The 15,637-nt window shown below is 32.6% G+C and overlaps 4 protein-coding genes across 6 annotated transcripts; 2 read left to right on the forward strand and 2 right to left on the reverse strand.

The window, feature by feature from the left end:
- Positions 1-2,271: 2,271 nt before the first annotated feature.
- LOC128880573 (proteasome subunit alpha type-4) lies at positions 2,272-4,074 on the reverse strand. Its single transcript, XM_054130835.1, has 3 exons — positions 3,917-4,074; positions 2,738-3,365; positions 2,272-2,650 (listed from the first exon to the last, which is right to left on the reverse strand). Exons 1-3 carry the CDS (start codon positions 3,917-3,919, stop codon positions 2,508-2,510), a joined length of 774 nt encoding a protein of 257 aa, XP_053986810.1. The 5' UTR covers positions 3,920-4,074; the 3' UTR covers positions 2,272-2,507.
- Positions 4,075-4,291: 217 nt separating this feature from the next.
- On the reverse strand, positions 4,292-6,372 carry LOC128880571 (uncharacterized). Of its 3 annotated transcripts, none has more exons than XM_054130834.1 (6): positions 6,213-6,372; positions 5,968-6,096; positions 5,622-5,862; positions 5,397-5,537; positions 5,082-5,261; positions 4,292-5,008 (listed from the first exon to the last, which is right to left on the reverse strand). In XM_054130834.1, the coding sequence occupies exons 3-6, from the start codon at positions 5,787-5,789 to the stop codon at positions 4,427-4,429; spliced, it is 1,071 nt and encodes a 356-aa protein (XP_053986809.1). In that variant the 5' UTR covers positions 5,790-5,862; positions 5,968-6,096; positions 6,213-6,372; the 3' UTR covers positions 4,292-4,426. The 3 variants fall into 3 exon arrangements, with proteins under 3 accessions (XP_053986809.1, XP_053986807.1, XP_053986808.1); XM_054130832.1 differs by having other exon boundaries at positions 5,616-5,862; XM_054130833.1 differs by lacking the exon at positions 6,213-6,372 and adding an exon at positions 6,181-6,202 and having other exon boundaries at positions 5,616-5,862.
- An 890-nt stretch (positions 6,373-7,262) lies between these two features.
- Positions 7,263-10,537, forward strand: LOC128879257 (replication protein A 70 kDa DNA-binding subunit). The gene is made up of 14 exons (XM_054128235.1): positions 7,263-7,475; positions 7,596-7,653; positions 7,722-7,769; positions 7,924-8,120; positions 8,202-8,344; positions 8,411-8,501; positions 8,571-8,733; positions 8,794-8,998; positions 9,079-9,191; positions 9,262-9,428; positions 9,501-9,729; positions 9,799-9,882; positions 9,995-10,189; positions 10,263-10,537. The coding sequence occupies exons 2-14, from the start codon at positions 7,624-7,626 to the stop codon at positions 10,374-10,376; spliced, it is 1,779 nt and encodes a 592-aa protein (XP_053984210.1). The 5' UTR covers positions 7,263-7,475; positions 7,596-7,623; the 3' UTR covers positions 10,377-10,537.
- Positions 10,538-11,279: 742 nt separating this feature from the next.
- On the forward strand, positions 11,280-15,426 carry LOC128879300 (eukaryotic translation initiation factor 3 subunit J). Its single transcript, XM_054128309.1, has 6 exons — positions 11,280-11,453; positions 11,546-11,631; positions 12,402-12,515; positions 12,785-12,923; positions 14,655-14,819; positions 15,155-15,426. Exons 1-6 carry the CDS (start codon positions 11,438-11,440, stop codon positions 15,346-15,348), a joined length of 714 nt encoding a protein of 237 aa, XP_053984284.1. The 5' UTR covers positions 11,280-11,437; the 3' UTR covers positions 15,349-15,426.
- The last annotated feature ends 211 nt before the right edge of the window (positions 15,427-15,637 follow it).

Here is a 15,637-nt window from a genome sequence, read left to right on the forward strand (position 1 = left end):
ATCGTTCAGGACTGCAGTTTAAATATTTATATATTATATATATATATTTATATACTGTATATTAATAATTATGTATCTTTGGATAAAGTATATTATCGTCAGTGTGTGCACATTTTGTTTTGTAATAGAATTCAAACGTTTATAGCCGATCGTTCAGGACTGCAGTTTAAATATTTATATATTATATATATATATATAAAACTTACTTTTATTTTAAAAAGAAAACGCATAAAGAGACAAACCTCTCCGTCTGCAAGTTGCAGTTCGCGCGCAATAGCAATCGATATTCTTCAAATTCGTACGTTTCAACCGGTTAATGATACCCAACCCTAACGCCTTGTTCTTCTTTCCGTTTTGTCTATTATTCGAATCGTTGCAAGCAGTGCCTCGGGGAGAAGATCCAGTTTAACTCCTTGCAACCGTTGATCTTTTCTTCTCCGTACCTCAACCCGTTTCTCACCCGTTACATACTTGCAAACTGTTCCCCTTATTATACTGCGAACATCATGAATATACGTGACACAACGGATTTAGTATTTCAACAAACGTGACTCTTAAATAAATTATTAATTATAGATCGTAACCGTAGCATACGATCGTCGATAATAAAAATCGAAAGTAAATTACAACGCGTGTGTGTATTTAGTATTTGCAAAACTTGTCTTGTACTTTAGTATTAGCAAATAATTAATCATAAATGGCTAACGACGTTTAACGATTGAATTAATAATGAATTTCTCTGACTAATTCGTAACATATTCGAATCGTATCAAATCAAATACACCGGAAATGATTTTTCACTTGCTTATATATTTCAAACATTTATCTATCTAATCATACATCTTGAGAAATACATATTTATAAACAGCTGAATTTGTTAAACGTGTGAAAACAAAAGTGAAAATTAAACATTAATTTCATACATGCATTTATACAGGAAATTTGAACGTGCAAGAAATTACAAAATGCATACACTATGCAATAACATAAAAAAATATTGAAAGTAAAATTCATACTATAATATTTGCAGAGTAAAATAAATTCTTATCTGGGTTCAGTTTTCGTAGGTACACTTGCAAAGATTTTATCGTGCATAAATATCCGCAGCGTGATCATCTCGTTATCTCACTTTAATTACCCAACACTGGTACATATCTACCTTACCTCTCTCACCTTGCCAGAGATAACGATAACTACAGTCTATATTATCGACCTACTGCATTATCGACACCTAGCGTACCTACACGACCACATCAAAACATACGCCATACATTGGTACCATTCACCATTCCTCATCTAATCTTCAGGAAAGTCAACCAAAAATATCCGTAATCATCATCAGTGATTAGTAATTCTATCGTTATTAGTACTCGAGAGGAATCCTTGCTACATGCTTGTGTTCGTGATAAGGAAGCCGAGGTGTTGCTACAAATAGACAAATAGTAGAAGTATCTCTCAGCTGGGAGTGTGGCGGCTCCTGTAATCCGGCTACTCGGAGGCTAGTTATGTCGGAGGGTCTGAGGTCGGGGGTACCTGCTGGTGCGGGGTTCACGTTGACTGGGCGTCCGCACTAAGCTCGCCATCAATATGGACATCCTGGAGGAGTCCGGGGTGCCCAGGTTGGCTAAAGAGAGGCGAACCGGGCCAGAGGGGAAACCCAGCAGCCAAAAGTCTCCGTGGCGGGCAGTAGTGGGATCGCGCCCGGGAGTGGGACCGCATTGGCAGCCTGGTCAATATGACTCGACACATAACTTTTTTTTAATTTTTTCACATCCTTGTTATTTAATCAACTCGTAACCATTGCATTTTCAACTTTCAATTCGTTATTAATTTTGTTACTTAATTATTTCAGAGTCTGGAATCGCCACGGTCTTCAGCGCCATCTTGATTGGTAACCCTCTCCTTATATTTACAATAAAATAATAGTAAAATGCATAAAAGTCAATAGCTTTTTGTTAGGTAAGCTTCAGGGTACCTAAAAGCTTTAAAGATTAACGTTGAATCTATGAAACCCAATTAATTTCAAATTCTTCTTCGAATCCTTTGTTTCATTGATACCATAGCAAAGATACCCTACACGAGAGATTACAAGTAGCTATGTGTGAAACTCTGTAGATTAATTTAAAATAGTCTACCGTATCACTGTAATTACTTATGCCATTCTATGTATATGAAGACATAGCTTATGTTAGTGCTCCTTTAATTTCCATCTTTTAGAATTTGCAATACTAACGTAAATTGTAGGAAAATATAAAGGAAAGGATGCAGTCGTTGAAACATATACATGTTTTCGTTTTATTTTTCCATCATTAATACTTAAGTATATCTTCTTGTGTTTCTCTTATCAAAAGAAATTCCTTTTAGGATGATCTAGATGGTTTAGTACCGATTACACCAGACAATAAAAGTGAAAGTCAAAGACCACGTGACAAAATTCGTGAAATTTCAGGATAATGTTTTTGAAACAAAAATGCATAAGAGAAAAATACAAGATATATTTTCTTTTTCTATAATTTTTGTTTATCTTTCTTCGCTTGTTCGGCAACTGCTTCTAAACGATCATGTTCTGCGATCAAGGCATCGATTTCACTCGCAGGGAGAATCCTCACTTTGGTTTTACCATTTTCTCTTGTCAATGTGGCCATTTCCACTGGAATGAGATAAACAAATTCAAATATTACAGATCATATTATTACTACCATTGAAAAGAAATTGTTTCCTATCAATAAATGTTTACCTTTTTCTGAAGATAATTTATTCATATCTAAAGTTTTTGAAAGTACTTTTACAGCTAATGCCATTGCATCTTTTAGAGTTGTCTCTCCATCTTTATATTCTTGTTTTAACGACGATACTGCAGCTGCAGAATTATTTCCGATACAAGTTGCCTTCCATCCTCCATAGTTTCCACTTGGATCTGATTGATACAACTGGTATCCGTAATGCTTATCCCAGCCCATGTACAAAATCGAAACTCCAAAAGGTCTTTTTCCACCGTACTGTGTATAAGTTTGTTTTACATCGCAAAGCCAAGAAACAAGTTGTTCGCAGGGGATCGGTTCTCCGTATTGTAGAAGATAGCGTTGTGCAATTAGGCGCAATTCGTTTGTTAATACATTAGCATCGGAAGTGATACCAGCTACAGAGCAAACAACATCGTCGTTAAGTTTGTAAATTTTCTCGGAAAAGAAAACTTCGTCTAACAGTTTGTTTGTGTTGCGTCTTTCTGCTGCAAGTAAAATGCCATCGGTTGCTAAAATACCAAGGCAAGTACCCGCATGACTTATAGCTTCCATCGCATATTCTACTTGATAGAGACGGCCTTCCGGAGAAAAGATTGTTGTTCGGGTATCATATCTGCGAGCCTATTCATTATAATTATTAATGTAATATGTTCTTTTTGTATATCAAATTCATATTTAACTTAAATTTATTATTAGATCAAGAATCTTATTTAAATGACACAGCACTATCGGTAACTATGCGTAAATTCTGCAATCCTAACCTATAATATTACCGAAAATTATACAAATTGATGATTTTCTAATTGTTCAGAAGTTATTATTCACAGAACGACTAAAATATTTAAATTTTAAACAACTAAATATAAATGAATTCAATTTAATGTAAAAGTTGTTCCAATCTAACAAGACGTATAATAATAAATGTAACGTGTAATACAAATACAATATAATAACAAATTTTACGTGTAACAATAATAATTTGAAATACAAATTGAGACATACTATTATTCTGTCATTATTGTTTAAAACATTCTATTTATGTTAGATGACAGTGCAATTTAAATAACCTCTTGCTCAAAACTTTACAAGAACAAGTAATTAACAATGTAATTAACAAAGTAATAATGGGAAAATAGTTACGCTAATATCGAATAAATATTGTTGCAATTTACCATTATGCAGACTTTTTTTTATTATGTTTACAGCAATATGATACGTGAAATTGAAAAACTGACAACACTAAAGCTAAAACTGGGTTGTATCAATATTGCCTGTTTGAAAAGTTTCGGAACACGCAGGTTCGTTCCGAAAATCAGAAAGCTTCTATCAATAAAGACATGTTCTAAAATAGAACTATTTAGTTACTTCACAATTACTATGGAACAATTTCATGTTTACGATTTAGAATTTCAATATTTTTTATTATAATGAAATAAGTATTTATACTTGGTCCAGGAAGAAAAATATGTAAAAAAATTGCAAAACCACTGCCTCTCGCCAGGAATTTTGGAACAGATCATAAAACAGGTACATAAAAGATCAGTAAATATATTTATCTCGTCAGTATTACTTTATTTCATATTTTTAATATTACTGCATATATAATCTATAATGTCTTATGTCATTAATTACTTATTGATGTATATGTATATATATATACTTTAACATGATTTATTCTGTAATTAGGTATCTTCCTCGTCATTCTCGTCATCGTGATACCCACGTGCTATACGTATCGCCTCTAAAGTTTCATTCCTACTTTCATTTTTGTCTTTATTTGTCTTAGGTATCAAATTTTCGTACGCAATTGTAAATCCTCTTCCAGTACTAATTTTCTTTGCTTGACCATAGAACGTAGCTGCAATTTTTGGATTTATTTGGTAGGATCTTTCTTTGACAACATTTCGCTGCGAAAGATCTCGTTGAACCTCGATTTTATCATGTTTTTTAGAATTATTACTTTGGGTATCATGTATCGATGTATCAATATTTTCTTTAGAGGTACTTTGTTCAGTCGCGGAAGAATCCATTTCCTTCCGAAGAGTGGTGTCCTTGTTCTTACACTGAGAATTTTTGGAACTTACAGAATCATTTTCTTCCTTGGTAGTATTATTTGAAATGGTTTCTTCCAATCCTTTCTTTGGTGAAACATTTTTGACACTTTTGTCAATGGAAACATCTCTCATTTGTGTAATCATAGATTTTAGATCGCAAGTTACTGCTTTAGCAGCCTCCTTAGGAACTCGTAGTGGCGTTTCCAATTCCTGTTAAATTGATAAAAGAGCATGATAGTAAAGTATAATAGAGTAAAAAATGTTAATATTATTATCTACTTACTAGTTGCTTCGGTTTAGCATTTGTAATATCTTCTTTATTGTTGTTGGTGTGGTTTTGAAGTAAATGAAATCTTTCTCTTTCTTTCAGTTTAAATTGCTTCCTTTTTTTCTTCGAACCTACTGTTGATCTCATCACACATTTATTTTCTGATGTAGTCACTGGATCAAATGCTGGAGCACTCTACAATGTGTAATTAATTTTATTAAGGGTTAATAATTTTAGAGTAATGATTTTAACAAACATTCGAAAGGCAAGAATTCATATAAAAACTAAATTAAAGCGACAGTAAAGTAAAACCATATTTTGTTTACATACACCAGACCAGTCTTCATTGAGCACTTTAGTTTCAATGCTACAAGCATCCTCTATAGGAATTGTTCCCACTTTTGTATCTGGCTCCAATGAATGTTCAAAGCATTTTATATTTCCGGTACTTCTACACTCTAAGAGATGATGCTATAAAAAATGAAACAAATCTTTTTAATGTATCTAGCTGTAATGCATTGTTATTACAATAATCTGAATTAAACATACATTTACCTTGTACACATTGGGATCCAATATATGTGTAGCATCAAAAGGACATGTTACTTTAGTGATCTGTGGATAATTCTGGCGACATTTAAATATATGTTTTTGAAGTCTGCCATCTAGGATCTGATGTACATTGTCAAATGGACATGTTGTGTAGGCTCCGATAAAAGTCATTTTTTTAAAATAAGAAAAAGGATAAAATAACAATTACTTTATTTACAACATGTAAGAATGCAAATTCTTTAAGCTAGAAAAAATTAACAAATACTTTATTATTTTGGAATTTGTAATTTTTCTTTTGTTTGAGCAAGTATATGTGTATCTAGCATGAATTTTTGTTTTGAACACTCACGTTTTTTCGAATTCCGTTGTTTTGAAAACTTTTCTTATTTTCACTTAAAGTGAAACAATAGGGATGCAGCTGTGACTCAAAGTTTACTCGTAGCTGCTCGTAACTTTCTTTGTAAACAAACAATTCTCGCTAAAAACACATAAGACGTATTTTCAGAAAAGGATACAAAATACATTAATAAAAATTAAAACAAATTTCAAATAATTTATGCACCCCTTAGTCTCTTAATTTTAATTTATTATTACCTTCATCAAAGCAAGTATTAGCCAACAAGGAACAAATTAATTCCATCAAATTTCAAGAATTATACAGCTGCGTACTTGCCCCAGTGTTACCAATCAGTACAGAACGATTTCCCTAGACGCAAGTTAAAAAACCCCTAAATTTTATTTAAAACTCCCTGAAATATATTATTTATTTATTTATTACAGCTTCTCGCAACTAAAGATATTTTATTTAAAATTTAGTTGAAAATAAATAAGTGTCGTTATGTGGAAAAATGTAATAAATAAAAAAACCCTAGTCATCCGCGTAACAGTCTAGAATTTTGCCATTACGAGGTATGATAGATCAAAATTTGCCATTCTCGTAGAAATTTACATATTTTCGTATTTTGATTAATCATACTAATTGTTCAGAACTGTAATTGTAACTCTAAAAAAATCTCAGTTCATACATTTTCCCCCTAAATCTAGGGGAAAAACTTATCTATAAATTCTGTTGTATTTATATTTGTATTTTTATTTATTATGAAACATTTACATAGTTATCACCACATTTCCTGCAACAAAATATCTTTATGCTTACATATTCCTTTTTCACAATTTTAAGAACGCTAACGTCAGTGACGTATCTAATACCACCCTAAAACTGGCACTCTTGTGGCCCCAAGGAAAAATAGAAATACAGGGTGTCCCAAAAATGTTGTAACACCTTGAAAGGAGTGGTTTGGAAGGTGATTTGAAACAACTTTTTCCTTAGCGAAAATAATGTCCGAGGCTTCGTTGAGGAGATATTAACGGAAAACACTGACCAATCAGAGCGCGAGTATGTTGAGCGTAGGCTACGCGCTAGGCGGCCGCGCTCATACGCTACCGCAGCCGCTCCAACGGTATACGCGCGCTCTGATTGGTCGGGGTTTTTTGTTAATATCTCCTCAACGAAGTCTCGGACAACATTTTCGCTAAGGACAAAGTTGTTGCAAATCACCTCCCGAACCACCCCTTTCAAGGTGTTACAACATTTTTGGGACATCCTGTATTCGTATGTATGTAGGAAATAGGATACGGCTAGATACGGCACTGACGTAGTCCTGTGCTTTTGTTTACATTAACTTATCGTTGCTTACCGTCTTACGGAAGAGTAATTACAACTTGAACCGTTTAAATAAAATCATAAAACTATTTAAATATAATCACACACGACTATTTAAATAATAATCTAGTTCGAATTGTAACTTTCTACTTGATCCGGACTGATCTGTACATTTTGGTCGTAAAAAAAAACAGGTACGCTGATTTTCGCGGAAAACATTCGCATTGGATACGTATCGTAATGCGCAACATAAACCGACGTATCAGTGAAAGAATATCACTTAATATCACTGAATTGTATTTGATATTTCACAGGTGTTGACAGGTTACTTTATTATCCAAAATGTGCTCGTTAAGCGAAGGGGCGTTGGACGTAAGTGTTTTTACGACGTGATCAATTTCGAGTAGAAAACAGCGTCTAATTCTCATTGTTTGTTTCAGAAAATTATGAACGGCATCGATATCGATAAGCCGGTACTACAGATATTAGTAAGTGATTTTCATGTACTTATCAAAGCTTTTTACTAAGCAAAGTCTGAAGTTCGTAATTAAACCAAAAACATTGAGTTGAATAATAAATTTCTTATGAACATAAGCATCTTCTCAATGACCAACAAACATACATAATTTTATTACTTTTCAGGGTCACAAGAAGTTAGCAAGTTCAAGTAGCGGAGAACGTTATAGATTACTTGTGTCCGATGGAATTAGAGTGAACTCGTTTACAATGCTGGCTACACAGTTAAATTCTATGATAACAGATAATGAATTGACTGAATTTTCTATTTGTCAGATAAACAGATATGCGATAAGCATGGTGAACAATGCTGGGAAACAAAAGTATTCAATATTTTTTACTTATTGAAATTTTAAAGCCAACAAAAGTATATTTTGTATACTTTAAAATCGTCTCTTTTTCAGACGTGTGATGGTAATATTGAACATAGAAGTAAAAGTTCCTGGAAGCGAAGTGGGACATAAAATTGGAAACCCAACGAATGCTGAGGCTGATAGTGAATCTAAGCCTGCACAATCTGCACAACCTCCTCCTCAACATAGAAATGGTAAGGTGGAATTTGAGTTCTAACCGCAGACTAAGAGAATTAAAAGTTTCACTTCATTTTCAACAGATACATTGATGCAGAAGCAAAACACACATAATTCTTCTACCGATAATATATCAACAACTCCGATCGTTGCTTTGAGTCCTTATCAAAATAGGTCAGTTTCATTTGCTGGAACTTTAATGTTACAATTTTAAAGAATTTTAAATGATTATAACTTTCATAGGTGGGTGATAAAAGTACGTGTTGTCAGTAAATCCGACATCAGAACGTGGAGTAATTCACGTGGCGAAGGAAAATTATTTTCTATGGATATCGTCGATGAGAGTGGAGAAATTAGATGTACAGCATTCAGAGACCAGTGCGATAAATACTTTGATATGATCGAGGTATATACTGGTTATACATATGCTGTTTAAGTTATACTACTACATATATTCTTATTACAGGTCGGGAAGGTTTATTATATCTCTAGAGCTACGTTAAAGCCAGCAAACAAACAATTCAATAATTTAAAAAATGATTATGAAATTACTCTAACCGGGGATTCAGAAATTATTCCGTGTCACGATGGGGGAGATGATATTCCTTCCCTTCAATTTGATTTTGTACCAATAAGCAGCGTGGAGAAAAAAGAGAAAAATGATATGATGGGTACTTGAATATAAAATATGTATAACTATGACTCATTTATCATACTCGTCTGTATACATCGTAATATTTATTTATTATAGATATTTTGGGTGTTGTTAAGTCTTGTAACGATTTGCAAATACTAACATCGCGAACTACAGGCAGAGAAATGAAAAAGAGGGATATTAATCTTATCGATGAAAGCAATACTATGGTAAGAACTTCGTATCTGGCTAAGTAATTTATAGAATTTACAGCGATGACACTAATAACCGAATTTTTAGGTATGTTTTACATTGTGGGGGTCGCAAGCTGAAGAATTCGACGGATCTAGCAATCCAGTTTTGGCTATCAAAGGGGCACGCGTTAGTGAATTTAACGCAGGAAAAAGTTTGTCTGCTATCAGTTCGACAGTTATTCAAGTTGATCCAGATATTCCAGAAGCGCACAGGTTAAAATTACTTTTCGTTAATGATTTAAGAAATTTCTTTTTTCCAAGAAATACTAATCCCTTTTAATTTAGGCTGCGTGGTTGGTTTAATACGATCGGTCGTAGCACAGACGTTAAAGCGATTTCGAGACCACTTGGAGGTGGTGGTGCAAGTGGACCATGGCTAACGTTCAAAGAAGCAAGGGACATGGAACTTGGTTTTAAAGGTGTTGATGTATACACGGTAAAGGCAACCGTGAATATGATTCGAGTTGAAAATGCTCTTTACAAGTCCTGTCCTAGTGAGAACTGTAAGAAGAAGGTAACTGTTGCTTTTGCTTCGTTATAATATAGAAATTTAGATCTGGTTAATCGAAGCCGTACTTTGCAGTTGATCGATCAAGCGAATGATATGTACAGATGTGAAAAGTGTAACAAGGAGTATCCCAACTATAGATATCGCCTACTTGCGAGCGTAAGTGGGAAAACGCATTTCAAGTATCTTTAATTCTTTAATGAAATTAATGAATTAGTTACTTATCGTAAACTATGATGCTTGAGATTCATATTTATTAATTAATTTTTAGTTAAATCTAGCAGATTGGACAGACAATCAGTGGGCTACTGCATTTAGCGAGGAAGCAGAAAAGATACTAGGTATTACTGCTCAAGAACTCGGTGAATTGCAAGAAAACGATAACGATGCATACCTTGAAAAATTCGGTAGTGCAACATTCAGGAGTTTTATATTTAAGATAAGAGTTAAGCTGGAAATGTTTAACGTACGTTAATTTCTCATAAAGTATATCAACAAAATGCGATTTCGGCTTTAAAAATAATGACCTTTGTTTTCAGGATGAACACAGATTGAAAGCAACGGTTGTCAGTGCGTCGCCTATAGATTACAAAATGTATAATGATCATTTGATAACTCACATCAAGGAGTTGGCTGGTATCGCGAAAGCTTGAGATTATAGTGATCATTCTATTTATACTATTCTTGCACGAAGTGATATGTTACGTTCTATTTTCGTAAATGTACAGCGAATACTTTTTTACATTGTTAATTGGTTAACCAACTAAGATACGTATTTCTTTTCACACAAATATGAACCTGATTATATATCGTACATGCTAAATCTGAACGTTATTCGACCTTCTCTTTTATTACTATAGCTCTTTTTTATTTGCTTGTATTTGCTATTACAATCCCATTTACTTCGAGAATTTAAGTAAAAGAAAAAGTATTAGGATATTTAAGATAGTTGTTCTATGGAAAATTTGAAAAAAATACGAGATATTTCCCCACACCCTCGCGAGATACGCTCCTGCGAAGTTCCTGGTTTTATTTACACACGCTCTATCTTTATACAGGGTGTCCCAAAAATGTTGTAACACCTTGAAAGGGGTGGTTCGGGAGGTGATTCGAAACAACTTTTTCCTTAGCGAAAATGTTGTCCGAGGCTTCGTTGAGGAGATATTAACGGAAAACACTGACCAATCAGAGCGCGAGTATGCCGATGGAGCGCTCGCGGTAGCGTATGAACACGGTAGCTTAGCGCGTAGCCTTTGCTACCGCGGCCGCTCCAACGGTATAATACGCGCGCTCTGATTGGTCGAGGTTTTCCGTTAATATCTCCTCAACGAAGCCTAGGACAACATTTTTGCTAAGGAAAAAGTTGTTTCAAATCACCCCTTTCAAGGTGTTACAACATTTTTGGGACACCCTGTAGTTATTTTAATATTTTATTAACTTGACAATTTTCCAAGTGAAAAGGTGACAATTTGTCATATTGCCCAATCGTGGTACGCGACGTTCTTTTTATATACAGAGTAGCCAATCTCTAAAGCGTGTAATTTGAGTTGCACCACCACTATCTCGCCGCGAAGGCACACGTTCTCTGACGTTCTCCTCGCGCAGTATGGTATGGCCCGCTCGATTCCTATCGTGATCCATTCAACCACGTTTGCTCGAAGAGGTATCGTTTCATTCTCAAACGTAATTGTGCACATATAATCCAATACTCACCATGGAGGACGATTGGGGTACGCTATGGTCGATATTAGGACGTCCCGTCCAATCCACGTTCATAGTTAGGTCGAGGACGAGGAAATGATTTTAACCTTCAACTTTACAGAAGTCGTCGAAAACGCTGAACCGAAATTCGACCTCGCTATCAGATCCAACAAGTGGGAGGGCGAGGACGAGGAAGAGGAAGTCAAGGTAATGGCTCATTAACTATCTATTTATTTTAGTTTAGGCGACTTGTTTGCTAAATCTCGTACCCGATGTCGACGGTTTGGAAGTGTGGTTAACCTTTCATGGTGTGGATCAACACGGGACAGCGAGACAGCTGAACAGACCTGAAGTTTGCTTCGAATCGAGTCACATACTAAAATTGAAACTGACATTCATAATAAATTAGATTTATATTAAGATTTATATTTAGAAGTAAATGAATCGTTTCTAGGTTAACATACTTGTTAAGTAATTATATTCGATCCGATGCAAATTCCGTTTGTTCCATAAATTATTGTCAATATTGATGTATATACATTTAATTGTTTACAATGAGAATGTTTAACTTTAGAGTTATTACAAAGTAAGATTCAGTGATGCTGAACTTAATTTAAAATTACAACTAAAAGAGATTGTTTTTAAGATAAGGTTAAATAAATTTTGTTTACATTTACAAAAAATGAGATACAATCTTTGCATTAATTAAGTAGGGGAGATGATGATAACGTTAAAAAACACTAATCACTGTATCTGCATTTATACTTTATCATCATCACATGTTACAATAAACATGAAGGAAAAAAGTCCAATTTTTGACGGAATGCAAACAAAGAGCGTGACTATGAAATGAGATACATTTACAAAAAATGAGCTGGATTAGATAAAACGTGAACTATGTAAGAGTAACACTTATCGACTTGACTAGGGTGTTGAGAGTTAATGAGTAATTTAAAAAATGGAAATTTGATCAACAGGATAGTTGGGAGGATGTTGAAGAAGAGAAAAAAGATGTAGAAAAACCTGCAGAAGTGTCTAAGGCCAAGCCAAAGCCAAAGAAAGCTCTGGCAGAAAGGATTGAAGAGCGTGAGGTATTATTTAAATTGTCAATTACACTGTTTAATTTACAATTTAATTGATTACTTCTTTTATTCTATATCATTTTTGTTTATTTATCTACTACTTTCCTGGATATAAAATTCACTGATTCATTAATCTATTAATTTTATTATTCATAAATTACTTTTTTGTTTTACCTTTTAAACATAAAAATTTATACAATAATAGAAACATAATTCCTAACGAAGACCTTAGGTATTAATTGAATGAATACTAATAAACTTCTTATCTTTTATTGTAGAAGAAGGCTAGAGAAGAGGCTGAATTGAAAGCAAAAGAAAGAGAAGAGGCATTAACACCAGAGGAAAAGAGAGCAGAACAATTGAGGCGTCAGAGGCTTCAAGAGGAAGCCGACCTACGCCTTGCCATGGAGACTTTCGGTTTGTCCAACCTTGTTGATTTTTCTGACCGCAAGCCGCACAGAACCGACAGGAAATGACTGCGTTAGAAAGTTTTACCTATTAACTCTTTGCGCTCCTGCTTTTATTTATGTAATACTATTAATATCAATTTTTTGATAAATTATAAAACGATGTAGTTACTAATAATCGATCAAATGAAAAAAGTGCTACTTCTTTTAAAGTATTGAAAGTAATATTTTGCTTATAAAGCATTTTAAAGTATGTATCATTTTGTTTTTTAGAACTATACTTTGATTTTGCATAAAACTGGCGAAATACAAGTAGAGTATCAATTTAAGTATAGGTTCACTGTTATTTATTTTATTAGAATTTTCTTTAATTCGAATATTGCATCTCAAAATTTGTTTTAAAATATTTGAAATCCTATTATCGAATCTCAAATTTTAATTTGTTTGAATATAAATTTTTTAATCGTAATTCTCTATAATTTAGGGCAACATTGTAAATTCTCTATTTAAACAAATTTGACTATTTCTAGATATTATGTTTCCACAATGATGTAGAACTTCAAAGTACTATTCATTGAAAGACTACTAATTGGACCGCAAAGGGTTGATGCACTACTTATGCGTTAAAACCAGTTATTGGCTTAATTATTCGTTTATGCTTTGTCTTTCATAACCTAATATAAAGTATAAATATTGAGTACTATTCGTATAAGAATCGTAACAATTAATTTGTACTTTTTGAAAATATATTCCAACTGAGGAAATAGTTATCGATAATTAGTATTAAATTTGTAACAATTTTTTCTTGCTTTTAACAACACAACATAAAGTATTTTTTTATATAAATTTAAAACATAGTTATAAGAATTCTATAAATTTTTAAATAGCCTTTACACGCTCAAATATTTTGCAAAAATTTTAACTATTATTGATATTTGAATTAGGGGAAAAGTATATATATAGGAAATGTTTAAATTCTACGATATCGTATTTCGAAAAATGCAATTATTATTGTAGTTATAGTAATTGTTTAACGACTTCTAATTTTTCAACATTTCCAAACTATAATTGATTAACGAAAATTACTTTGGTGTCAGGAACTGTACTAGAGACATGAAAATGTATTTAAACGAGGTAACACAATCTTTAAATAAACTACCAAATTGTCATTGTGCAAAAAAAAATAAACATTCCTCTTTCTTGAAAAAATAAATCAGATGTGTCTTATTTATCAACATTGATCTCCTGTACCGTTCCTGATAAGTGTTTAATTTTTATGACAAAAGCTCGTGTTTTATTTAATGTATTAAATAATTCAATTTTTTATTCACTATTGTTTATAGAGTTTCGATTACATATTATAAAAATTAATGTAAACGGGAGATTTATAATTAATGTAAAGTCTTGAGGCACGTAAATTTTAAACAACAAGTAAGCGTACAAATTTAGAAATAAAATTGTGTAAAGGAAATTTTATTTAGGCAACATAAACATTTTTAAAAATGCTGTTAACACATGTATAATTTAGGCATTAATTAGTCTGAATTGATTTAAAAAAAAAAAAGAAAAAAAAATAATCGATACCTTTTACTTCAATTATTTAATTTCAATAAATATTAAGTTAAGTTTATTTGTAAGAATATTATAATTTGATAAATTTATGAAATTCTTATGTGTAACTACCTTACATTTTACAATTAATATTATAGTTTCCATACTAATTTTTTTCTTTTTGGTTTAGGTGTAACTGAAGAGTCTGCAGTGAGTCTGGATACCACAGTACCCAACACAAAAGAAGAGTTCGATTTGTACGGAAACGTACTTACGCAAAAATTGAATCAATTTTCTAAACACACCGAATTCGCACCATTCGCAGAAGAACTTATCAAGTCTATTGCTCTCAATCGTGAGTATGTTATGTACATAAAAATGAAACAGAAATCAGGCAGTACAAGCATGTTATTATTTTTCTTTTTTCTTTTATTATTAACTCACACGAGACACTAATCGACTATACTTGCATTAATTATTAGATATTCTCAAAGATATTTATTATTTTTAATGACTAAACTCGATAATATTTCTATGGCGAAAATATAAATTTATTTATTTTTGTTTATAAATTAGTTTCTTTATTTTGTTTTCTATACAATATTCTAAACTTTTAGAACTTTTAGTTAATTTATTCTTGGTATTGGTAATTGTTTATGCGCGAAATTAATAGGTGTGTATCATTTGCAGTATCGTCAACGTGTTTGAAGAAAGTAAAAATAATAGTTGATAATCTCTTGATCGAGAAACAGAAGATCGAGAAAGGGGACAAGGCGAAAAAGAACAAGGGCAAGGGAAAAGCGAAACTCAAAATCGAGGGTGAAAATACTCTTTTGAACGAATACGGCGATTACGTTTACGATGATTACAACGATTTCATGTAGCGACCTTTTTATCCCATATTCTTACTATTCCCCATTCCCTTTACTAGTCGCCTAAATACACGCAGATGGTTATTAACATTTTTTTGCAAATTTTATATCCTTTTATTCTCTCTGTATTCGGATTTCGTAACTCTTTCATTTTTAATTGTCGGTTCAAGGTTGTAATTTTAAACATTTTATCCTATATTTTTGTCTTCTTTTTTAGAATTTCTTATTACATACAAATACTATATATACATATATAATGGAGAATATCGTAAATGCATCCGAGAGATGTAAAAGTAATGTA

Source organism: Hylaeus volcanicus, chromosome 7 (genome assembly GCF_026283585.1).
Source record: "Hylaeus volcanicus isolate JK05 chromosome 7, UHH_iyHylVolc1.0_haploid, whole genome shotgun sequence".
Taxonomy (NCBI): Eukaryota; Metazoa; Arthropoda; class Insecta; order Hymenoptera; family Colletidae; genus Hylaeus; species Hylaeus volcanicus.